General features: G+C 39.1%; 2 protein-coding genes across 2 annotated transcripts in view; one reads left to right on the forward strand and one right to left on the reverse strand.

Annotated features, from left to right (window-relative positions):
• Nucleotides 1–25,906, reverse strand: part of LOC307152670 (uncharacterized protein) — a gene marked incomplete at its 3' end in the record, with an annotated part of 191,251 nt that overhangs the window by 54,048 nt on the left and 111,297 nt on the right. The gene's annotated exons all lie outside the window — the stretch shown is intronic.
• On the forward strand, nt 198–25,671 carry LOC307152070 (uncharacterized protein; the record flags this gene model as incomplete). The annotated part of the gene is made up of 9 exons (XM_079860464.1): nt 198–282; nt 427–666; nt 796–1,056; nt 1,201–1,440; nt 10,353–10,732; nt 20,389–20,517; nt 22,299–22,496; nt 22,722–22,862; nt 25,348–25,671. The coding sequence occupies 9 exons, from the start codon at nt 198–200 to the stop codon at nt 25,669–25,671; spliced, it is 1,998 nt and encodes a 665-aa protein (XP_079716590.1).

Here is a 25,906-nt window from a genome sequence, read left to right on the forward strand (position 1 = left end):
ATATTGATGAAATTTCTAAAGACGTTGTGGAGCTGGATAAGGAACCCCCAAAAGGCGTTCCTAAGAGTGAAATTTGTAAGAAAGTCATCAAGACAGTGAAAAAACACCCTCAAGGAATTCCTCTTGATAAATTAGCAGAGATCTTTGCTCATAGGTATAAACAAGACCTTTTACCGGCTGAACTTGGTTTTCCGTCGATGGAAACGTTTGTGGCCTCTCTTAACAAGTATCTTATACTGGAAGATGGTGTGATCTTTCACAAGAAAAACATAGTTTCTACAGGTACTGATTTCACATTATATGCAACTGCTAGATCTATTACTTCTATTTTTGTAGCTGTTTTGTAAAGGATAATAAGTACTGTCAGGGAAGCCATCTTAAAATATATCTTACATTATCCTGACAATGCTGTCATATATTTTACAGGTGAAGACTTTGAAAAGACATGCAGAGATGTCGTGGAGATGGTTAAAAGCTACCAGGGAGGCATTCCTCTTTCAAAAATAACAGTGTTTTATAAAAGTGCCTATGGGAGACCTATGAGAAAGAATCAACTAGGGTTCTCCTCAGTTGCAGCTTTCATTGACTCTCTAAGCCAAGAGCTGTACGTGGAAAATGGGCAAATCTTCTACAGGAGTGCCATGGCTGAAGCTTCAACACCTACAGGTAATTTGTCAACTTGTATGGCTCAAATAAATGCAGTAAAATTAAGGGTTATGTCATTTACTCTCATGTAGTTCTCATATATGTTTTGTATGCTTTTTCTCTTTTTTTATATTGATGAAATTTCTAAAGACGTTGTGGAGCTGGATAAGGAACCCCCAAAAGGCGTTCCTAAGAGTGAAATTTGTAAGAAAGTCATCAAGACAGTGAAAAAACACCCTCAAGGAATTCCTCTTGATAAATTAGCAGAGATCTTTGCTCATAGGTATAAACAAGACCTTTTACCTGCTGAACTTGGTTTTTCGTCGATGGAAACGTTTGTGGCCTCTCTTAACAAGTATCTTATACTGGAAGATGGTGTGATCTTTCACAAGAAAAACATAGTTTCTACAGGTACTGATTTCACATTATATGCAACTGCTAGATTTATTACTCCTATTTTTGTAGCTGTTTTGTAAAGGATAATAAGTACTGTCAGGGAAGCCATCTTAAAATATATCTTACATTATCCTGAAAGTTCTGTCATATATTTTACAGGTGAAGTCTTTGAAAAGAGATGCAAAGATGTCGTGGAGTTGGTAAAAAGCTACCAGGGAGGCATTCCTCTTTCAAAATTAGCAGCGTTTTATAATAGGGCATATGGGAGACCCTTGAGCAAGAAAGAATTGGGGTTCTCCTCAGTTGCAGCTTTCATTGACTCTCTAAGCCAAGAGCTGTACGTGGAAAATGGGCAAATCTTCTACAGGAGTGCCATGGCTGAAGCTTCAACACCTACAGGTAATTTGTCAACTTAAAGGGATAGTTCACTTTGAAAATAAATGTTGGTATGTTTTAGCTTACCTCAAGGGCATCCAAGATGTAGGTGTCCAACGACAGTATTTATATCGTTGTTATCTCTTGAACACAGCACACGTCCAAATGATCTGACGGCGCGGGCGGGTATAGATATATACATAGATGTCGCCTTCGCTACTGCAGTTCATTGGAACGAAACCGTAGCCAAGGGACATCTAGTGTATACATCTATACCCGCCCGCGCCGTCAGATCATTTGGACGCGGCTGTGTTCAAGAGATAACAACGATATAAATACTGTTCGTTTTCTCACACAAACCGCTCGTTTCGTGTCTTAGGCCATCAATGTGTACTTACGATGGGGAATTGTTTAATTTGGACGATGGGGAATTGTTTTAATTTGGACTTTGTGCATGCTCTTTGAGACAGTGACCATAGACCTGCATGAAATGACTGACAGACAAGAACGGTTTGACCTAAACATATCAAAATTGAAACTACTGCGGAAAAAAAGACACCTACATCTTGGATGCCCTTGAGGTAAGCTAAAACATACCAAAATTTTATTTCAAAGTGAACTATCCCTTTAAGGCTCAAATAAATGCAATAAAATTAACCCTCTGAGGTCGGCAATCACGCCGACGTGATTTGCTCGGTTTTTTTCCTATTAGTTCAAACGAGAGTCCAAATACTCTGTTGACTTTGATCTTACAAACCAGTTTCATACATCAATCGATCCTGTTAAATGTGTATTATTTTTGTGTATACTCACAATAAAAACAAAGTGTAGTATATATACTCAGTCAAACAGGCATACAGACACACAGGCATGAAGCTTGAATTCTCTTCTTTTAAATGAAGTAATTTATATAAAAAACAAATATTCTCAGTTCATGTAATCTGTAAGAAAAGAGCGAGATGTCAGTCGTTCTCATCTCATCTAATTATTTTTAATGTGACCCGCCCACGGAGAGCGTGCGCTATTCAAACGCAAATGACTGAGGCAATCGATGCAAACTGTGAACGCCCCCATATCAGCTTGAGAAAACACAAGTTTAACATTGTACTTGTTTACACCGTCTCGCAGCGCTGTGAGGAATAATAATAGTGGAAAATGTACCTCAGAAGTGCAGGTAGGCTATTTCAAGGAGCAAGGATCCGACTGAGCTGAGGAATACTGTAGTAAGTTTTTTTTCCTTCTCAAGTGAATCGCGTTTCTGTGAATGAACGGCAGAGAGGCGCGCTGATACCACAACTCCCAAAAAGACGGTTTCTGTGTGTGAATGAATGATGATGTTTTAGCAAACTGTATTGCTATACTGAGATGAGTAAAAATCGACTGAAATATGTTGAAATAAAATGTAGGCTATTTGTATAAGCAACGTATTAAAGGGGGGGGTGAAATGCTATTTCATGCATACTGAGTTTTTTACACTGTTAAAGAGTTGGATTCCCATGCTAAACATGGACAAAGTTTCAAAAATTAAATTGTACGTTTGAAGGAGTATTTCTGTTCCAAAAATGCTCCTTCCGGTTTGTCACAAGTTTCGGAAAGTTTTTTTCGAGTATGGGCATGTGTGACGTCAGATGTAGCGGAATTTCCTTATACGGGTCCTAAGGGCACGCGCGCACTCGTAGATCAGAGAGAGAAGAGAGCGAAAGCAGTACGCCCATCAAAGCGCTATGCTCGGCTTTAGGGAAGTCAATGTCACCAAGAAGTGGGTTTTTGGTTGCCAGGGCAAGACAACCCTGCACAGATTCCCAAAGAACCCATCGTTAAGGGACCTGTGGATGGAGTATGTTTTTCCAGAGCATCAACGGAGGTTGTGCAAGACTGTTTGTTCCCTGCATTTCGACGATGATTGTTTTATAAACAAAGCCCAGATCGACGGATTTGCAGATCGTCTAATGCTTAAGGATCGAGCAGTCACAATGATAAAGGTTCGCGGTCGTGCGTTGGAACCGGGCGGTGAGTAAAACTGTTGAACAAATGTCTCTGTGTGTTGTTAGCTCGGCGCGTTAGCACAGCTTTAGCTCCGCCCACACGGCCCGCCTCCAGCCGCTCGTTTTTTTCCGGAAAGACTCGGTACAGCCTATCTTTCTTTTATAAATATAATAAAACTAAAGACTTTTTGGAGATATGAAGGATGCAATACTACTCTATAGGTACTCAAGATTAACAGGAGATTGAGTAAAAATGAGCATTTCACCCCCCCCTTTAAACGGCAAATTAACATTTATATGCCCTAATATTTCATAAAAACAACGTTACAGTCAGGCGTTTCTGTGTGTGAGTGAATGTTTTGCTTTTAGCAAACTGTATTGCTATACTGAGTAAAAATCGACTGAAATATGTCGAAATAAAATGTATTTGTATAAGCAACGTATTAAACTGCAAATTAACATTTATATTTCTTATAATAAAAACGAAAGACCTATGTTACAGACATATGAAAGACAACATTTCGTTGATTAGTTTTGGATAGATTATACATTTTTACTGTAAAATATCTGCCACCTCAAATAAGCTTTTGTTGCCAATTTTTGCTCATATGTTAAATATAGTATGTTTTGTCAAAAATAAAGTAATCAAATAATCAATCAAATCCTTAACTTTGAAATATGTATGATAAAATGTAAACTTTAGTTTTTACAAAGAAAGATTACACTTGAATTGTTGTTGTAATTGTAACCTTTTTAATAAAAAAAATATATTTACAAGGTAGATGTAAACAAACTATTAAAAGGTAAATATAAGCCTTTTCTTTAAATAAGTTTTATTGTGTTTTATTAGTGACAAATTTGGGGAGAGGATAAATATTCCAAAACTGAAAATACAGTATGAGAATTAACTGCACAATTACTAGACATGTTTTCCTTGGATATTATAGGCCAATTTGCAAGCACAATTTGTGGAAAAATAAAAAAGAATTGAGATGCTTCCAACTGTTGCTTTTGCATTCTTGTGGCTCAGTGACACACCTGAATGAATGGCTCATTAAGTATGTGGGCCCCATTGTCTCCTCAGGTGCGAACCACTAAATATGCATGATGGTGTCATTGGATCGTTGACGCCCACTCGAATATTGCCTTTCCAAACAGAAAGTGCTTTGCAAAATTTAAATCATATTGTGTTATGTGAATGATTAGGCAGGATGATTTTCACATCATTTTGAAGAAAAAACTCTAGGCGACGACCTCCATTAGACAAAAGTCTTATTGGCACATATTTAGTATGTGTTTTGTGGCCTTATTTCAGAAACTTTAGTTTTTAGTTTTTTTAATAACCACGCATATACATTATTCTCTCAAAAATGCAGACATGTACATTCTTGTTGCTCACATATTACGGTAGCCCTGTTTGTGCTAAATAGTGTGTAATTTTTTTTTGCCATTAATATGTTTATAAGCAACTGAAAAAAGCACAAATGTCAGGGCATGTCAGAACATCTCAAGGACCCCAAAAACACCTTAGACCCCAGAGGGTTAACTTCGGTAGGCTCTACAACAAGGGAATTGTAATTGGCTGCTTTTTCTGCAGAGAGCTGATCTCTGTTGATGTGTCTTAATTTTTTTATCGTTTGTTGGTAAAGGGTGAGAGACCTTGTGAGCCACATGATTTTTGCCAAAGAGCCAGGTATGGCTCGTGAGCCATAGGTTCCGTTCCCAACCACTAGTGTACACGAATCAGTAGATTAAATTACGTGACCTTTCACAAACTGCCGTGAGACTGGGCTGGTCTTGACAGGGTGGGGGGGCGTGACATCACGATGGTGGCTTTCCATCGTGATGTCGGTCAGCCATCACAACCCTATTTTGTTATTGTGTGAGTGTGACCAATAACGCGTGAATGCAGCATGATCTGAATGATTTTTTCGATTAATTGTGCAGCCCTACCTGCGAATCCATCCCTGAAAGCAAGTTATTTGGGAGCTGACTTTGCTCAAAGAGGTTGTGAAATGAAGCAAGAGGATCTGATAGAGTTAAAGAGGTTATAAGAAAATATCCAGCTGCAAGCAACTCCATTAGTGAACTGGAGAATGGCTACTCCCTCTTCTTTGAATCTGCACTGCCGTTAAAAACCTACTCCGTTTGTCCAGTTGTAGATGATAAACAAGCACTAGCAAAGTGCCTTGACAGTAAGAGTATATACAGTTATATAAACAGTTCCTTGTTCTTAAAGGGAAAGTTCACCCAAAAATGAAAATGACCCCATGATTTACTCACCCTGAAGTCATCCTAGGTGTATATGACATTCTTCTTCAGATGAATACAATCAGAGTTATATTCAAAAATGTCCTGGCTCTTCCAAGCTTTATAATGGGAGTGAATGGGCACCATTTTTTAAGTCCATTCAAGTGCATCTATCCACCATAAAAGTGTCCCAAACGGCTCTGCGGGGGTTAATAAAGGCCTTCTGAAGTGAAGCGATGCAATCATGTAAGAAAAATATCCGTATTTAAAACTTTATTGACTAAAATATCTAGCTTCTGGCAGACGGACGCACGCAAGTCGACTTACGCCAAAAGAGTAACACTAGAACTTGACATACAACCTGTGTGTTTGAACCGCGAGAGGTGTCAATTGCCGTCATTACGTTTTGCGTCAAGTTCGAGTGTTACTCTTTTGGCACAAGTCGACTTTTTAAATATGGTTTTAAATAACTTTTAAAAATGTTTTAAATATGGAAATTTTTCTTTCATGAACGCATCGCTTCGCTTCAGAAGGCCTTTATTAACCCCAGCAGAGCCGTGTGGAGCACTTTATAATGGACAGATGCACTTTTATGATGGATAGATGTACTTTTATGATGGATAGAAGCACTTTTATGATGGATAGATGCACTTTTATGATGGATAGATGCACTTTATGACAGATAGAAGCACTTTTATGATGAATAGATGCACTTTATGATGAATAGATGCACTTTTATGATGGATATAAGCACTTTATGATGGATAGATGCACTTTTATGATGATAGAAGCACTTTATGATGGATAGATGCACTTTTATGATGATAGAAGCACTTTATGATGGATAGATGCACTTTTATGATGGATAGAAGCACTTTAATGATGGATAGATGCACTTTTATGATGGATAGAAGCACTTTAATAATGGATAGATGCACTTTAATGATGGATAGAATAAAGCCCTGCATTTCAGCCCGAGCCCGACGGGCCCCGACTTTTTTACGCCCCTAGGGCCGGGCTTCGGGCCAATTTTCACGTCATAGTTCACATGCGGGCCGGGCCTCGGGCCTTTTTTGAGTTATCCATCTTTTTATATTTTTAGACATTAATTAAAAAAAAAATGAGAAGTTGACGTTGACGATAGAAAAACAAACATAGAAAGACATTTAATAATCTCATAACTTTCATAATCTTATAATTACACTGACATATGATTGACATGACAGTCGCACGCACGCACGCACGCGCACACAGGTGGTTTCCCGTCAGCGGAACCAACGATTCACCTCATGTGCAAATAATGGAGAATATTAAGAGAAAAATCGCGCGTGATAGAAGAGAGGACTGGGTTAAAATCTTCCACTGTGGATTCTATTCTTTTTCTCCACGATGCTCTGTAAGAGACTGTTCTAACTTTTCGTTTGATTGGACTTTATTTTCGTTTAACTGTTGGAAACTACTGATGTTTTTCGTTTTTCGTTTGATTGGACTTTATTTTCGTTTAACTGTTGGAAACTACTGGAAAAAAGAATGGCCATGTTCTGTGGTGCATTTTTGAGGTAAGATAACCTGCAAGTTTGTTTTTGATTTATTTAATTTAATTTGTTTAGATTGACTATTGCTCATTTCGTTTGCGAGCGCTGTTGCGAGCAGCCTGAGCCTGATTTGAGGCCCGTGCAGGGCTCTAGGATAGAAGCAATTTTATGATGGATAGATGCAGTTGAATGGACTTAAAAAATATTATGCCCATTCACTCCTATTATAAAGCTTGGAAGAGCCAGGACATTTTTTAATACAACTTCGATTGTATTCGTCTGAAGAAGAATGCCATACACCTAGGATGGCTTCAGGGTGAGTAAATCATGGGGTCGTTTTCATTTTTGGGTGAACTATACCTTTAAAGGAGAACTCCGGTCAATTTTAACATTGAGCTCATTTTTTTGTAAATTTGGAGTGCTGTCAGTACAGAGAACAACGACAAAAATCGGTGTTGTGACCTACACTGTGTTATCCTCTTTTTAAAATTTGCACCCTGTTGACTTAAATGGGGCAAGTTTTAAACCTGCTTTTAGCCTCTTAACATCCTTGATGTGTCATTACAAGTGCCCAGCCATGTGAGTGATTCCTTTCAGAGTGACAGGGTTCGTACGGGTGCTTGAAATCCTTGAAAGTGCTTGAATATTGATGTTGTGTTTTCAAGGTTTGAAAAGTGCTTGAATTTTGGATAAAATGCTTGAAAATGCTTGAATTTGTAACTGTAGGCTATTTCTTTCACAAGAAATATCTTTCTGGCGAAATAGTTCTTTATTAAATGGAGAAAAAAAATGTAGCCGTTCAGAATCAGATACAGATTGATTTGCTTTACGCTGGCCAGAGCAAAAGTAGGCGGAGTTTTCATTTTGATTTCCGCGGTTGATTGGATGCACCGTTTTTATTGGCCACGCAGCGGCAACAGTTGAACTATTTTAAACTTTTTTTTTTTTTTTTTTTTATTATGCAAAGAGTGAAATTACAGTGAGAACGGTGTATGTATAGAGTGAAAACAGTGAAACATCAAATTGGATCTCAACGGAACAACAGTTGAATTGTTTAAATTTCTGAATAGAAATGTATGTTTGTGTACATATGCTCTATATAGCTAATGACATATTAGCATTAATAACATTAACAATATAACAAAACAAAAAAAACTATTCAAGGCAAATAAAACAAAAACAAAATAATTAACAAAAAATATTAAATAATAAATAAATAAATAAAAAGATACCACTGTCACCATTCCGACTACTTATGATAGCGATAGTAACAATAATAAAGATGATAATATCAATAATTACTACCATTATTTCCACCAGCATCATAATATACAATAAATAACTAAATGCAGTAGCAAATAATTACCGCTATTATCCAGTCGTGTTGTGTTTTGTCACGTCTCCGCCCTGCCACCCACAGCCTGTAGGATGTGCCCAGAACGTGCCGCCCATCAACAAGGGAAGATACCGCAGAGCCCAGAAAACCCCAAGTACCCTGGCAACTCCCACCATCGCAGACAAGCCGCTATCACCAGATTGCCAACCCTGGCCTAGTTAATGTGACAATGTTCCTAATCTAATATGTTGCATTAAAATGAGACATGGCATGAAACACAGACCCAGGGGTATCCAGTTGATGGCAAGGCCCGAGTGGAATTCTGACCTCTGCCACCCCTGTGCTAACTAACCTTGGTCAGAAGTAACTATTTTAAACTTTGACCACGGCGTGCGCGCGAGCTCGCTGAGCTCCGCTTTGGTCTGAGTCGCGCGGCGCAAGCCATTGAAATATATCGGTTTCATTTAATAGCGCAGCGCGGTCCGCGCTATGGGTCCGCGTCCTATCTGAAAGGGCCATTAGTGACAGAGTACTTGGTGTGATAATGTAATGTAAGTATTGCATGTCCGTTATGTCACATTCATTTGTGGAATATGCCGTGAACATTGCCAAAATGATAGAACTGTAACGTGCAAATTAACCTGCAAACGTTAGCCCAGTGCATAACAACAGTCGTTGATTGCTGAACTGAAATCAGTCAGTGTCATAAGAAGTATATTGTTTACTGTAAGGTTTAGGATGGCCCTATGCAATATTTACACTGCTCTATTCCAGTAAATGTATTAGCTAACGTTATGTCTTGGCCCAAGACATCTTGGCAATGAAATACATTTATCAGGCAGGTGCCTGTCCACTCAGATATTGTTCAAACCTGGTCTGTATCAAGAATGTGTCCCAAAACGGGAAGGCCTGTCAAATATTTCTGTTCAAATCCTAAGTCTTCATATTTGAAATTAATTCAGTTTTACAGCCTATAAATCACATTATCTGGTAAGCAATATTTGGACATTAATATAATGAAAAGTATATTATTCATATGCTTTAGGCTATATACTTAGTGATACATTTTGAAGAATAAAACTTGTGATTGGCTTAAATATTAGGGCTGCACAATATATTGAAATATTGCAAATGTATATATTACAATATGCATAATTGCATATCGTAACGGCTGATAAAGATATTTTAAAGATAATTTAAGTTAATCTGACACACTTTAAGCATTATCGTATCGCATATTGAATATCGCATTATTTAATGAGCTATCGCATATCTAATTTTTCTTCAATATCGTGCAGCCCTCTGCTATTATGAAACATTTGGCTGTTTATCTCTTTTGATGTGATAAAAACACTAAATAATAATTTTAACTATGTATTATGTAATTTACGGTAGTGTAAGGTGCTGGTAAAAGCTTTAAAAGGGACCTGGAAAGTGCTTGAAAAGTGCTTGAATTTGACCTTGGAAAAAGTGTACGAACCCTGGAGTGAACACAGTGAATCTGACTGCAGTAGATGTGAAAGATATGAATAAAAGTGATGTTAATTCAGCCAGCACACATACCTGTATTTACTTCCTGTTTTCGGTCGAAGTCCACAGTAGTTGATTGTCGAGTTGTTTAGTTACCTATGATCACGCGCGTGAACTCGACAATCGACTACTGTGGACTTCGACCGAAAACAGGAAGTAAATACAGGTATGTGCGCTGGCTGAATTAACATCACTTTTATTCATATCTTTCAAATTTACAAAAAAATATGCTCAATGTTAAAATTGACCGGAGTTCTCCTTTAAGTCTTTAAAAACTCATTGTTGGCTTTATTCTTGTAGGACCACAACAGAAGATTGATGAGGAACCAAAGAAGGTTCAGTCCAAACCTGTGGTGGATGAACAAGTGGTTCGGCCCAAGGCAAGTTTAACCACCTCTGGTAATCTGTCCACTAGTGACTTCCCAGTTCTTGGTTCCAAGATGCCCAATGCTGAGGAGAAGAAACTGAAGGAGGGAAGAGGGCTTGTCTTCTATGAGTCCTTCTACAGCCAGATGAGGGAGGCTCATGGTGCAAACATGAGGGCAGCAGAAGCCTTGCTGGAAGATGAAAACAATGTTGGGAGATGGAGAAAGGCCATGAGCTCAAGCGAAGTGAACAGTTTGGCGGAGGACGTCATGAGAACCCTTGCAGCCGAAGGAGAGCATGTGACCATTGAGAGGGTTTGTGTCTTGGGAAATTATCCAGACCTTAGTGCTGGGCAGTATGATCAAAGGTTTATATCACGGTATTTTTTTAAAAATTATACCAGTTTCACGGTACATGACGGTGTATTTTTTTTATTTTTTTGAAAGCATGACTGGGTGTTAACCACATTTTCTTCTGATTGAAAGAGGAAATACTGCAGTGGATTGACTTAGAATGCCCTATTTTAGTGTCATGAGTGAATATTGTAGAAAAATCCCACACTAGTATTAATACAGGTTTGTAAGACCCCATAAAATGATGCTGTTTACAAAGAGGTCCAGCAGGAGGCGCTCATAAACGCTGCTTTATCAGGGAAGATAAAGAAAGATTGAATGAAAATAACATAGAAACTTTTCTAAAGACAGTCAGTTCCCTTCAAATACATTCATATACAAACACCCATGCCGCGTTTTGACTTTGATGCAGTGCTCATGTTTATTTAACAATGTCAAAGCCTTCTGGAAAATCTATTTGTGCCGGGCAGTCTTGATATTGTGAACCAATGTATGGGGAAACACTGTAATATAATTTGACAGCTATCAATTATAGTTTAACCTGTCCATCTTCATACATCTGTGCATCACCACACAGTGCAACAGTGAAAAGACCCTATCAAACAGTGTTGCGCCGTGTTCCCAACTTTGTTGAAGGGGTCGTATAATGCCATTTTTGTACAAGCTAATATAATTCTTTAGGGTCTAAATTAAAAGTTTGTAATATACTTTAATTAAAAATTCTCATTAGTATTGTAAGAAAACACTCATTTGCTCATTTGTCAAAAACAGCTCTGTTTTCAGCACGCCGTTTAAGTCAAGTCAAGTCAAGTTTATTTATATAGCGCTTTTCACAACATAGGTTGCATCAAAGCAGCTTCACAGTAATAAATTAAAACCATGCATCAATGTTTGTTTCTAGTGGAACGTCCACGTTTGGTAATGCTGATCAATAGTATCGTTGATTGATTAATTAAATTAAATATCCCCAACTGAGCAAGCCAAAGGCAACAGTGGCAAGGAACCGAAAAACTCCATCAGGTGACCTAATGGAGAAAAAAAAAAAACCTTGGGAGAACCCAGGCTCAGTCGGGGGCCAGTTCTCCTCTGGCGTTTATGAACTAGAGGTCGGATTTAACTGTAAGATTAAAAGTATTATATGAATGCCTGGCTGAAGAGATGCGTCTTTAATCTAGTTTTAAACTGGGAGAGCGAGTCTGAGCAACGAACAGTATCAGGAAGACTATTCCAGAGTTTTGGAGCTAAATGTGAAAATGCTCTCCCTCCTTTGGTGGATCTGGATATCTTAGGTATGACCAAAAGCCTCGAATTTAGTGACCTTAAAGAGCGCGATGGATTATAGGGCGATAGAAGATCGGTTAAACAGACTGGAGCTAAGCCGTTTAGGGCTTTATAAGTCAGTAGCAATACCTTGTAATTAATACGGAACTTTATAGGTAACCAATGTAGTGATGATAAAATTGGTGTTATATGATCATATTTTCTTGATCTAGTTAGAACTCTGGCGGCGGCATTTTGGACTAACTGTATCTTGTTTAGTCTCGAGGTCATGAATGCATGAACTAACTTCTCTGCGTCAGAAACTGATAGCATGTTACGTAGCTTAGCAATGTTTCTAAGGTGGAAAAAGGCTGTTCTTGTAACATATGAAATATGATTTTCAAAAGACAGGTTGCAGTCTAATATAACACCCAGGTCTTTTACTGTAGAGGATAAAGTAACAGGACATCCTACTATGTTAAAGTTGTAGTGTGAGAGGTTTTGTGGGTGGTTTTTTGAACCGATGATTAGTACCTCTGTCTTGTCTGGATTTAATAAAAGAAAATTGCGCGTCATCCAATCTTTTATATCTTTAACACACTCTGTCAATTTGGATAATTTAGCGTTTTCATCTGGCCGTGATGAAATATAGATTTGAGTGTCATCAGCATAACAATGGAAACTAATTCCATGTTTCCTTATAATATTTCCAAGTGGCAGCATGTATATTGAGAATAACAGAGGGCCTAACACAGATCCCTGCGGCACTCCATGGTTTAATGGAGTTATGATCGATTTTTCTCCATTTAAATAAACAAAATGGTAGCGGTCAGATAAATACGATCTAAACCAGCTTAATGCTTGTCCTTGAACACCAGTATAATTTTGTAGTCGATCTAAGAGTATTGTATGGTCTATAGTATCGAACGCAGCACTAAGATCAAGTAAAACTAATATTGAGATACAGCCTTGGTCAGAAGCTAAAAGTAAATCATTTGTGATTTTAACGAGCGCAGTTTCAGTGCTATGGTGCGGCCTGAATCCAGACTGAAACGTTTCATAGGTGTCATTTTCTTGCAAGAAAGAGCCCAGTTGAGCGGACACAACTTTTTCTAGTATTTTAGACATAAAAGGCAGATTTGAAATGGGTCTATAATTTGCTAGATTATGTGGATCTAATTGTGGTTTCTTAATGAGAGGTTTTATAACTGCCAGTTTAAATGTTCTTGGAACATGACCTAAAGATAAAGATGAGTTAATAATATTGAGGAGAGGCTCTTCCACTACAGGTAACACTTCTTTCAATAGTTTAGTTGGTATAGGATCTAGTAAACATGTTGTTGTTTTAGATGAAGTGATAAGTTTATTTAACTCTTTTTGTTCTATAGTTGTAAAGCACTGTAATTGTTCTTGCGGGGTGATAATTGAGGCTGAATTATAAGGCGCGATTGAGGATTGAACGTTTACAATTGTGGTTCTGATGTTTTCTATTTTCTCAGTGAAGAACTTCATGAAATCATTACTACTAAACTGTAACAGGATATTTTGTTCAGGTGACATCTGTTTATTTGTTAGTCTAGCCACGGTGTTAAATAAGAACCTAGGATTGTTTTGGTTGTTTTCTATTAGTTTGCGGAGATGCTCAGCCCTGGCCTCTTTTAGGGCCTTTTTATAACGTGACATACTGTCTTTCCATGCGATTCTAAAGACCTCTAAGTTATTTTTTTTCCATTTACGCTCTAAATTACGGGTTTCTCTCTTTAGAACATGCGTAGTATTGTTGTACCATGGTGCTTTACTTTTCTCTCTGACCTTTTTTAATCTAATGGGTGCAACAATATCCAATGTTCCAGAGAGAATTGGTAGTGCTAGTTAATTCCTCAAGTTCATCTGTTTGTTTGGGTTCACTGAGCAGCTGAGACAGATCAGATAAGCAATTTGAAAAATTATCTATGGTGGATGGAAGGATTGTTCCGCCTAATCGATAACGCGGCGCAGCATGATATATTACAGGAGTACGTAATATGCAAGTTACCATGTAATGGTCAGTGACATCGTCACTTTGTGGAATGATATCTATATCGGTTGGATCGGTTCCATGTGATATAATTAAATCGAGTGTATGATTAAAACGATGAGTTGGTCCGGTAACGTTTTGCTTGACCCCAAAGGAGTTTAATAAATCTGTAAACGCAGCCCCTAGCGCATCATTTGAATTATCTACGTGGATATTAACCCCCTGGAGTCGGCGGTATCGCCGGCGATACCAGCTCGCTTTTTTTTATCAGTGTAAAAGAAACTAATAAATACTCTGTTGACTTTGATTTTTCATAGGAGTTTCGTACATCAATCGATTCTGTTAAATGTGTATTGTTTTTGTGTATACTCACAATAAAAACAAAGTGTGGTGCTTTTCGCCAAATAAAGAAAAATAAACACGAAGCGAGTTCTGCCTTCTCTCTGTCAGTGTAGTCCATTCTGAAACGCGTCCGAAAATGAACTGTAACTCAGTGAATACTTCTCACACAGACATGTGAGATATGTCTTTATGAAGCTTGAAATCTCTTCTTTTAAATGAAGTAATTTATATAAAAAACAAATGTTTTCAACTCATGTAATCCGTTTGAAAGCAAGGAGAGGTACCGTTTTTCCTTCTGCCTCATTATCTCTATAATAAGCTGCGGCCGCCCCGCCCCCGGCGCTATTCACATGGTAAATAGTTTAGGTGATCTAGTATGCATCGCACCCGCCCCCCCGATCAATGCCATAAAAACACAGTTTCTTCATCAGACTTACTGATAGTTCATCGCGTTTTGAGTATGGCACGCTTCTCCGGTAAAGACGCCCTTCAGATGATTCTGGACAGCGAGGAAGAATGCACCTTTTCCTCAGAGGAAGATTGTAACTGAGACGATGAACGGCAGCATTTTGAAGAGCGAATTCCGCCGAGGACACAATTTCGGAGTAAGTTTTACTTAAAAGTCTTTTATTTTTCGTGTTCGCATTTATGAGGAAAAAACAATATTACGTGACAGTTCTCCATTATGGACGCGAGCGTTCTGAAAGCAGCACTAAAAGACTTTCAAACTTTCACAGAGACCTCAAAACAGAAAGTACAAATCCTTTCTTTAAAACGAATTTCGTTTTGTATTAATTGTATCTTAATTTTAATATTTTTTTCATTAACAAATTTCCTGGATTTAATACGTAAAAAGTAAATATAGGCTAGCAATCACAACATAAGGTGCTTGAACTGGAGATCATCATTAACCAGACCGTAGCCTACTCGCCTCACATGTCTAAAAAATGTGAAATATATTTACAGAAAGCTGGTTCTAAACAAAACCATCCAAAACAAAAAACTATGTAGCCTAATAAATGTGCATTTCTCCGGTGCGTTCACTAGCCTACTGCGAAGATCGCGAGTCAATAGCCTATCGTCAACTTCATTTTTGCCAGAAGTTAATAAACAATTAAAATGTCTTATTGCAATATTTTACATATTCATAATCATTACTTTTGGTGGATCTTTGAGGCAGCTTTTTAGGTTTATGTCGTTTTGGAAAAGAGCTCTTCACGTACAAACACCATTTCACCAAGGCACAGCGGCCCTTCAGCACATCAGGTGTGAACTACTAAATATGCATGATCGTTTACGCCCCATCCGCATATTGGCTTTCCAAACTAGAAGTGTTTCACAAAACTTAAATCAATGTATCGTTTTATGTGAATGATTAGGCAGGATGATTTTCACATCATTTTCTAGGCGACGACATCCATTAGTCAAAAGTCTTATTGACACATATTTATTATGTGTTTTGTGGCCTTATTTCAGAAACTTTAGTTTTTAGTTTTTTCAATAACCATGCATAAACATTATTCTCTCAAAAATGAAAACATGTACATACACGTGGCTCACATATTATGGTAGCCCTGTTTGTGCTATATAGAGTGAATTTACACCTTTGCCATTAATATGTTTATAAACAACTGAAAAAAGCACAAATGTCAGGGCATGTCAGGGCATGTCAGAACATCTCAAGGGCCCCAAAAACAGCCCAGACCCCAGAGGGTTAAAGTCTCCAACAATTAATGCTTTATCGAAATTAACTAATAAGTCTGAGAGAAAATCTGCAAACTCTTTTAGGAAATCAGCGTAAGGCCCAGGCGGTCTATATATGGTAGCCAAGGCTAGAGATAATAGGGATGTTTTTCTAACATCTAAGAGCGTAACATTTAGTACAAGTACTTCAAACGAAATAAACTTATAGCCCGTTTTCTGAGTAACATTGAGAATATCTCTATAGATTGTTGCAACACCGCCGCCACGACCAATCAGACGGGGCTCATGCTTATAGGAGTATCCTGATGGAGTAGACTCATTTAGACCGAAATAATAATTTGGTTTAAGCCAGGTTTCAGTAAGGCAAAGTACATCGAAGCTATTATCTGTGACTATTTCATTTACAATAACTGCCTTAGAGTGATCTAATGTTTAGAAGACCTAGCTTTAGAAATTGTTTTTGATTACTAATAGCAACATTTTCTGGTTTAATAACAATTAGATTTTTTCTAGATCCATCTGACAGAAGATCCGATCCGAATCTGCTTGGGTGTAAGCCATCAGCGCGGAAAAGCCTAGGACGCTCCCAAAACAGATTCCAATTATTTACAAAGAGCAGTTTCTGCTCATTGCACCATGACATTAACCATTCATTTAGCGCGAATAATCTACTAAACTTTTCATGACCTAGTCGGTACGTGGGAAGCGGTCCTGACACAATGATCGTTATTTCAGGCGATGTGCTGCGTACCGTATCGATCAGATTCCTGAAGTCTTTCTTCAGAACCTCCGTCTGGCGCAGCCTGATGTCATTCACTCCCCCGTGCAGGACCACAGTTCCGACGCGCTCGTTCAGAATCTCGGGAACGCGAGCAGCGATTTCAGAAACACGAGCACCAGGAAAGAAGTGACTATGCACCTTACTTTTATTTAACTTAGCGTGTACGTGTCGAACGATGGAATCGCCGATGATCACAGCATCGCGTTCTGTTTCGCGAAGAGGGGAGAAGCGGTTTTGTGTGGATATCTCGAAAACCGGGAGGGTCGGAGAGAGTTTTCTTGGTCTAGACCTGACTCGCGTCTTCCGCGAGCCGGAGTGAACAAGACCATGGCTGATCGCGACCTCGACGCTCGGGACCGATGTTGAGAAACGCACGGAGTAGACGAGGTCGGAGTCAGCGGGTTAGTGACGTTAATCTCTGATTTGTGTGCATCGGCGCGTGATGTTTCAAGAGCCAAACGCCGGTCTATCAGCTCGGCCTGTCTCACTAAAAGGTCGTGGATCTGTTTCTCAACAGCTTCCAGCTCAGACTGCACCGCGTGCAGCTCAAATGTGTCCTCACCTGCACCAAAAGGTAGACTACTTACATCTGATATATTCGCCATTTTAACAGATGGACAGTACGTTAAGTTAGCAACGACGCTACCAGTGATGCTTTCAATATTAATACTAATTTATGGCTGAAGTCTTGGATATAATCCGTCTTTTTAGTGGTACGGGTGTAGAGTAGACGCACGATAGGCGAAAAAATGTTTGTTTGTAAATGAGTGTGGAGAAGACGCGTTCAGCCGTGATCCACAGACGTAACCTATAGGAGTATCCAGCGTTGGATCATAGGCTTGAGACGCGTCTGCTCAACAGTCCGCGTTGTAACTATGAGGTGAGGAAAAGTAGAAAATGTTCGTTGTAAGTGAGTTTAAAGAGAAATCAAGAATTATAAATCAATCGGTCGATGGAGCTCCAAAGACAACAACGCGTTCAGACGCGACGCATGCCGGTGCATGTGTCTTTAAATGATAATGAGCTTTGGTCACCTGTTCTGTTCTGTGTGCACACCGTTTCTAACACAATAACCATAACGCGTTGTTCATTATAAATGTGGGATTATGAATTATATTGAGAACGTCGTACATAGAAAACATGCCGTAATGTACACTGAGTGTAAACAGCTGCATTCATCGTGAAGCGTGCAAGCGATTTTCAAAGATTAATATAAATATTAATATAAAGGTTAATAAAACGTTACATTCACTTCTTCTTCTGGAGGTGCAGCAAGAACACGAATTGTTGGTACCGATCCTATTTTCAGGAGCAGCTTCTTAGCAAAACCAGCTTTATACTGACCCTCCTTGTTTATAAAGCAGTCTGCTGTGTGAAATGATTCGCGCAAACATGAAAGCATTGACGTTGATCGTGGGGAATATTCCCTTCGAAAACAAAACTCAGCCACTGCGTCTGCGGATCGGATTTAGGAACATCAAAATGATTGCTGTGTTCCTTATTACACCCAAGAACAGAACACCACAATCGCTTAGACGCCATTCTGCTCATAGACAGTGCTCCAGCGTATCAACAATGACGCACGGACTATGATGACAGACAGCTCGCTCACGAGCGAGGGCGGGTCTGTGTTGAAACGCTGCTGTCAATCAACAATCGTGGGAGTGGGCGTCCGACCGTGTGACGTCACAAAATCGAACGGCTTGATTTGAGACGGGAAAACATATAAGAAGATTAAAAAAAAAATACTGGATGGATTTTTATCATTTTATGATGGTTGTGTACAGGCACTGCCAACACACATTTCAGTACAATCAACTTGTAAAAGTGTGACCCGATCTGGCGAAATGAGTCGGAAGTCGCAACGTTCCATTTTAAGATATGGGCCGATTATGTGGAAAAACAATGAAATAATATATATTTTTTTATTTTATTTTATTTTTTTGCTAAATTTCAAAGAACAGACATTCAAAAATGATCTCCTAAAGTTTCGTAGTCCAGATAATTGAGTAAAGGTATTTAAATGACTATTAAAGTTTACAAAGTTTGACTAAATTCGCTGGAAATGAATATTGCTTTTCTCAACTCCTCTCGTCACCTCTGAGCATTTCCCGGGAATCCCCTCAAACGTCTCTGCTCTCCAAATATGGTTTTACACGTTGTATAGAACCAATCAAAAAGCTAAGAAATGTACACAAACGCTGATCATTTGTCAATGGGAAGCCCCATTTCGACTGACCGGCACGCGATTGGTCCAGCCATCCTCCTGTCAGACTCGCAGCGCTCTGTGTAAACAAGCTAGCAGATCTCCTCAGAAAGATTAAATATTATTAATTTGAGAAATGTCGCTGTCAAAAGAGAGCAAAGTCGCCAAAAAGTCGCCAAAAGCGTTGAACTCACTGGAGGCTTCTAACCTAAGCTCTGCTGTTGGTCATCAAGAGTGGCTAAGGCTAGTGATTTTTTTGGATCTGGAGACGTGTCATCCTCTGATGACAGCGACAGCGAAAGTGACAGCCCTGTGGTATTTATCGTGTATGGATGTGAGTGAGTGCAATTATTCTGTGATTGTATTTATCTGCAAGGAGAATCCATTACAATGTGTTTGATTTATTTTAACCCAATATTTAACTGTTGGTATCTCCGTTATGAATATGTTACACTGTTATTGTCAACTAGCCTACACAAAGATATGATTGCATAGGCTAACATTATTTGTTCTCTCTTTCCTTGTCTCTCTGCCTCTCTCACTTTCTCTCTCTCTCTCTCTCTCTCTCTCTCTCTCTCTCTCTCTCTCTCTCTCTCTCTCTCTCTCTCTCTTTCACACACACACACACACACACACAGACACAGACACACAGACACAGACACACACAGAGACACACACACACACACACACCCTCTCTCAAGCAAAACTGTAGCACCTCTGTTCAATCTTTCTGATTTTAGTAAATGTTTGTAAAAGTGCCTTTTAAATTATTTATAAAAAAAAAACAACTTTAAAATAATTTGAGCTTCAGCCTGGCATAATAGCATATATTAATGTCTTTGGTCAAATTAAGCTGTACAATAAATAGTTCATCCCTTTAAATGCAATGGATTTTGAAAGATATCAACAAAAAACGGGCAAAAAACTTCAAAAGCGATTTTCTCAGGTTTTCAGTTGGAAAAAGAGGGCAGACGACCATAATTCAGATGTATATATCTTTACAACCATTCAAGGTATGACTTTGAAGGGATATCATTTGAAAGCTTATGGTCTCCTCTTTCCATTAATACCGAAATCTCAATTTTGAAATTTTGGTCACTGTGACTCATTTAGCTGGATCAGGTCACATATGACCCCTTTAAAGTGACATACACCGGTATTGCGGTATATTAAAAAAATCATATCATAACAAAAATAAACACCGGTATTTTCGGTATGAACCGGTATACCGACCAGCACTATCCAGACCTATTTTGTGCTCATCCCAATGTCAATACCATGACTATTTTTTTTTTCTATTGTCAAAGGTAATAAGCAGAGTTTGCTCACTTCTGCAAGTGTCTACTTTGAAAGATTTGAATGTGGATGCTCGTCGGCATCTTCCTGCAGTGCAGGACCTTCAGCGCACCCTCAAGGAGATCAATCTGTACATTGAGGTATGAGGTCTACACAAAAGTCCCAGTGTAGGTTTGTGATGAGACTTGTCTCCGAGGCCTCATTTAGACCGGTTGCGTCGCACAAAACAGGCCCTGAAAGAGCGTACGCACAAGTTCACACTTCACACACATAAGTTGTGATTTATAAAAACACACTTGACGGGAGAATGTGTAAGGACATCTGTAAGTAAACTCTAATCATGCGTGTGAATATTCTGGAGACACCGATGTTGATCTGAGGGACTGACGGCTGATGAAGGAAAACCACTTTAATATTCATTATGAGTCCTAATCACAAATACAGTACATTTTCACAGTAACAGTTCAATTACATAAAAGAATGATTTAGGCTGCGTCTCATTTCTCTGTCTTACCCCTTACTCTTACCCCTTCCCCTCAGTTTTGCGCGCTCATGTGAGGGGAAGTGGTGTCCCAATTCTCATTTTGATTAAGGGCTAGGGCCAAGGCGTAGGGCTACATAGCCCTTGAAACGAAGTTTGTGGAGGACCACACTTGAAAGAGAGGGGTAGGGATTTCTCAGAAGTGAGTCGCACAAATGTAAGTATTTTCAGCAGTTTAATGACACTCGTGTTTTATGATACTTTTAATAAAACGTTCAAGCGGTGTTAATTGTAATGTTTTTGTTTTGAATCGCTAGTTAACCGCTAGCTAGCAGCTATGCGCTATTTGCCATTTGCTAATGTTTTGCTTAGCTATGGTGTCGCCGGCGCCGCCGTTAAATACAATGAAACAATGTCTTTGACTGATGGCACACAAGCGTGCAAAGATAATGAGAGACCAGGCAATCGATATCACAACCCGAGACGACGGCATCTTCGTTTGTTTATGTCAACGCGTATCGCCTCTGTTGACGTAGCAGCCAGCTAGCGGAAAGGGAAGATGTCGCAAACGGTAATCGAGTGGTGTCTCATTTCTTAGAGTAATGTTCTTCCCCCTACCCCCCTTCACTCGGTATCGAGGGGCAAGGGGAAGACGCAGACAAAGGGGTAGGGGAAGGGGAAGGGGTAAGACAGAGAAATGAGATTGGCCCTTAAACTCTGTTTTACATCTGATATACACATTAGATTAAATATGCCATTCTCAATGGAGTTAAGATTATATTCTGTATATATTCTAATAAATAGAAATATTTGTAGTGGATGCGCTGCGTTCAAACACTTTTCCTGAGGCATGCTGTGTTTTAATGTTTGCTCAGCGCATGATAATAGCAGAACTCGTGGATCTGAGGAAATATTTACACGCAAATAATGATCAATAATGAACACAATCTGTTTCCATTAAAAATATAAAGCAATTAAAAATACTATTTGTCCAGTGAAAAAGAATGAGAAAAACTTTCTCTGAAATGTGTTTTATACTATTTTGATTTATTTATTAAAAACAAGGCGAGGATCGGCTACTAAATGATTTTTCACAATGTAATGTGACGCACATCCGTATCTCATATTCTCCTAATGTCTTGTACCGATAAACATGGTATCACGTGCATGAATATGCATATGCAAATGATATGCAGATGAGGATATGCTCAGTAAACAAGGTGTTGTGAGCTCATATATGGTTATTTCGGGGAGGAGACGCATGTTCACAATCTTCCTCTGACTGGGTTTATAAAGGGGATTTTGCGCAGGTTCTGGCGTACACTCGCTTTTATAAATCTGACATTTATTTGGCTTACAACATTTTTTGCTTTCGGGCGCAAGTACACTTTTAGTAAGGTTTATAAATGAGCTTACTTGGTGTGTTTCTTTCCCCGTCAGTCAGTGGAGGCGGTGTCTAGCGTGTGCACACTTTACGAACTGGGACAGGGTCTGGCCAACCTGAAGAACAAGAAACACTTTAAAGAACTCCATCTGGGCCCTCTCTGCAAGATCCCTCTTATCCACCGAATGTTCAAAATAGATGCAAATACTAAAGATGATGATGTATGTCAGATTACAACTGTGGACATTCTTAAGGTGAGTCAGCTTGGCATTGGCTGTGTTCTTGACCAGTATTCAACATACTCATATAACTTTGAATAACTTTATTGTCCCCAGGGGGAAATTCTTTTCCACAGCACTGCACTTGTTTAACACACACAACATAACCAATATAATAGGGAAGACACAATACAGAGAAAAAAACAAACAATTCATATACATCTGGGTTGACGTAACACTATGGTTTTCTGCTTGCTTTAGAGTCTCAGAATATTCCGGAGAAGAAGCACGACACCTAGAATTGACCTTGTTGATTTCCTGAAGCACCTTGCAGACCATTATAGCTGCGAGTCGCCTTATGAACTCGGCATCAGAATCCAGAGTTTTGGGTTGCCCATTTCGGTAAGATTCCCTATTGTTGTTGCCATATTTTTTGGGTCTGTCCACCCCTCTTTCGGAAATGTCTGATTCGGTGTTGAGGGTTCAGTCTACAAATAGGGATGCACGATATATCGGCCACCATGTCGGTGTCTGCCGATATATGTTCATTTTAATGTTATCGTAATCGGCCCGATAAGAAAATGTGGCTGATATATTAAAGCTGATAAACAATGTATTATTTCCTTCAGCTGAGACACTTCAGATGCCACTGTTCAACATGATGGTTCTGAATTGCTTGAAATATGATCGGAATCACTTCAAAAAGGAAAATAGAGTTCAGTGCAACATGTGCAGCGCAAGTCTGTCATATCGGCTACATAAAATTATAATGAAAACTAGAGATGCACCGATTGATCGGCTGGTGACCGGAATTGGCCGATTGTCACGTGATCGGCCATGACCGGCGACCGGCCGGTCAATCTGACATATGCCAATTTTATGCCTGTCAAATGCACTCGGGCGCCGCATGATTAACCTTTTGAGCGGTACGGCCTCATATATGGGATTTTTATTTCTGTGCCCCTGAGAGTACGGTGCCACATTTAGAATGTTCAGTGACGTCACATCACTGCCAGATTCAAACTGTGCTTTCGCGCGTTGGCTGGCGCTGAGCCAGAGTCGGACACGATCAGCGCCGTCATATATCACAACTAAGCAGTGTTTTCAACCTCATAATGTTTATTTTAGGTTTCAGATATTTAAATAATACACACTGATGTCTGTGGAAGCAGCAATATCAGTATATTAAAATACAATTTGCCGACATGTGTTATTCATAATCATATCAGACAAACATAGTGGAGGTAACTATAAAGTTTACTCTATTCTTCTCAGTTCACCGGCCACTTTCTTGCATATATTTCGGGAGAAACTGATGAATTCACGTGCTGTAAATCCGACTGACAGGACAACATTGCGGCGCCCATCTCACGTTATAGATCAAGATTATTTATAAAGGTTTTTAAACAACTAAACACACTCACTTACACGTATTAGAGAATCGGAATATCATCATATAGGCTAGTTGATGACATGGTAAGCAAGTTTGTGAATATTTTGAATAAAAAAGGAAAAGCGAAATAAAAGCGACACATCTGTCATACAGTATTATTGTGGCTGCGGTGTATCGCGTGACGCGTCGCCATGGAAACATTAAAGGGAACGTTCGCCTTGAAAAAAACTCACTCTGGGGGTGAGGGTGTCAGTTAGAATATTTTAAACTTGTGCGTGAAAGGGTTAAAGAAAAGATCGAAAATAAATATTTGTGTGTGCTGTAAAGTGGTTAGAAAAAATTTAAATCGGTATCGGCAGGTCAAACTCAATGAAAAATCGGAAATCGGAATCGGCCTAGAAAATTGTAAAAAATTCATCTCTAATGAAAACATTATTCAGGGGTGTGATTTTTTTTCGGATAAATCCGGCAATCCGGCTTTTCCGACCTGAAAATTATGCTCTCGTAAATCATGCAAATCCGCTTTTTTTTTTTTTTCTTTTTTTTTGCGGGTCACGCGCAAAGCACGGTTCGGGGATTATTAAACATAATGACCGCTCACCGCTGTCAACGTTTTTGTGCCTATGATTCATGTCTTCATGTCACTCCGCAAGTTGTCCATTCATTTGTCACGATGGAACTTCATTCAAAGCAGAGCTCCACCAAAGAGCCTGCACTCATTGTGGAAGGTTATCTAACGTGTGCTATGAACTTTGGACATGAGGGGCGAACAATATCTTTTCTTAGCTGAAGCCGACACCGGGACAAAATAAATGTAAAGAGAGACATATTGGAGTTCCTATTCTCGTTTTTGACAAGTATAATAAATTCTGTAGTCTAGCCCTTACATGACCTGGCAAGTGACATTATTCTAAAACGCATTCGCATAAAACTCCCCCGACATGGTTAGAAAATACTGCCCTAGAGCAGCTGCACAACGAGAAAATGTCATAGCATGATCAGAATAGCCTATGGAAACCCTGAACTGCAACGAAAAGAAAGAAAGAAAAAAGAAAGAAAGAAATCCGTAAAAAAAATAAAAGTTTTTCGAAAAGAATTTCGAGATTAAAGTCGAAATTGTACGAGAATACATTCTTCCGTAGAAGTTGCGTGTGTGCTTGCCGTTGTTTCACATTGCATTGCTGTGTGTGTGTGTGTGTGTGTGTGTGTGTGTGTGTCGAACTGCCTCGAACATGGATCTACACAAAATAATAGCTTTTTACTTTTATCTAAGTATAAAGAATTATTGGTTATCGGCATCTGCAAAATTTTCATATCGGTGCATCCCTATCTACAAAGCATTGAAAATGCATCCTTCAAGAATTTTCACAAACTCTGGAACTGGGAAACTGTTGCGCTCTAAAATTCCCATCATTCTTAATCCAATGGTGGCATTTGTTGGGTCAGTACGCAATATTGACTATAAGACTTTATTTGCTCATGCTGTGTTCTTAGACGTTGAATAAGGCATGGGCTGCTGAGTATTTCCACATGGAAAAGGCCAAAGAAACCATTCAGAGGGAGATTCAGGAGGAGGTGGATGCCAAAATGTTTAAGATCAAGAAGAGCCTGCTGGATCCCACCCAAGGACCTGTGATCTACTCCCAGATGGGAAACTCAGAGCTTAGAGAAAAATATGCAAATATGACCGCCACCGATGTAGTCCTGGAAGTCTTCAACAACTCTGAAGGCATCTTCAGTGAAACTATGACGAAGGTGAGCAATTTAAGTGAAAGTATTCGTTTGCAAGCTGGTTTTTCTTGTGGTTTGGATGTTTGATGTCTGCTAACCGCACTGGAAATGCCCAATTTGCTGTTCTTCATGGGTGTCATCTTGCTAAGTTAAAGCAGTGCTTGTTTTGACACTCACCTCTATTACTTTTGTGCATACTTACTAATAGGTAGGGAAAGTTAGGCTTTTTTTTTTCAATCTGCAAAAAAAATTCTTACCAATAGCTTTTTTTACCATGTGTTCCTATAGGTGTCTAGGTGTCTAGACTCCAAGTCCATACAAA

Source organism: Squalius cephalus, assembly GCF_949319135.1.
Source record: "Squalius cephalus genome assembly, chromosome: 24".
NCBI lineage: Eukaryota > Metazoa > Chordata > Actinopteri > Cypriniformes > Leuciscidae > Squalius > Squalius cephalus.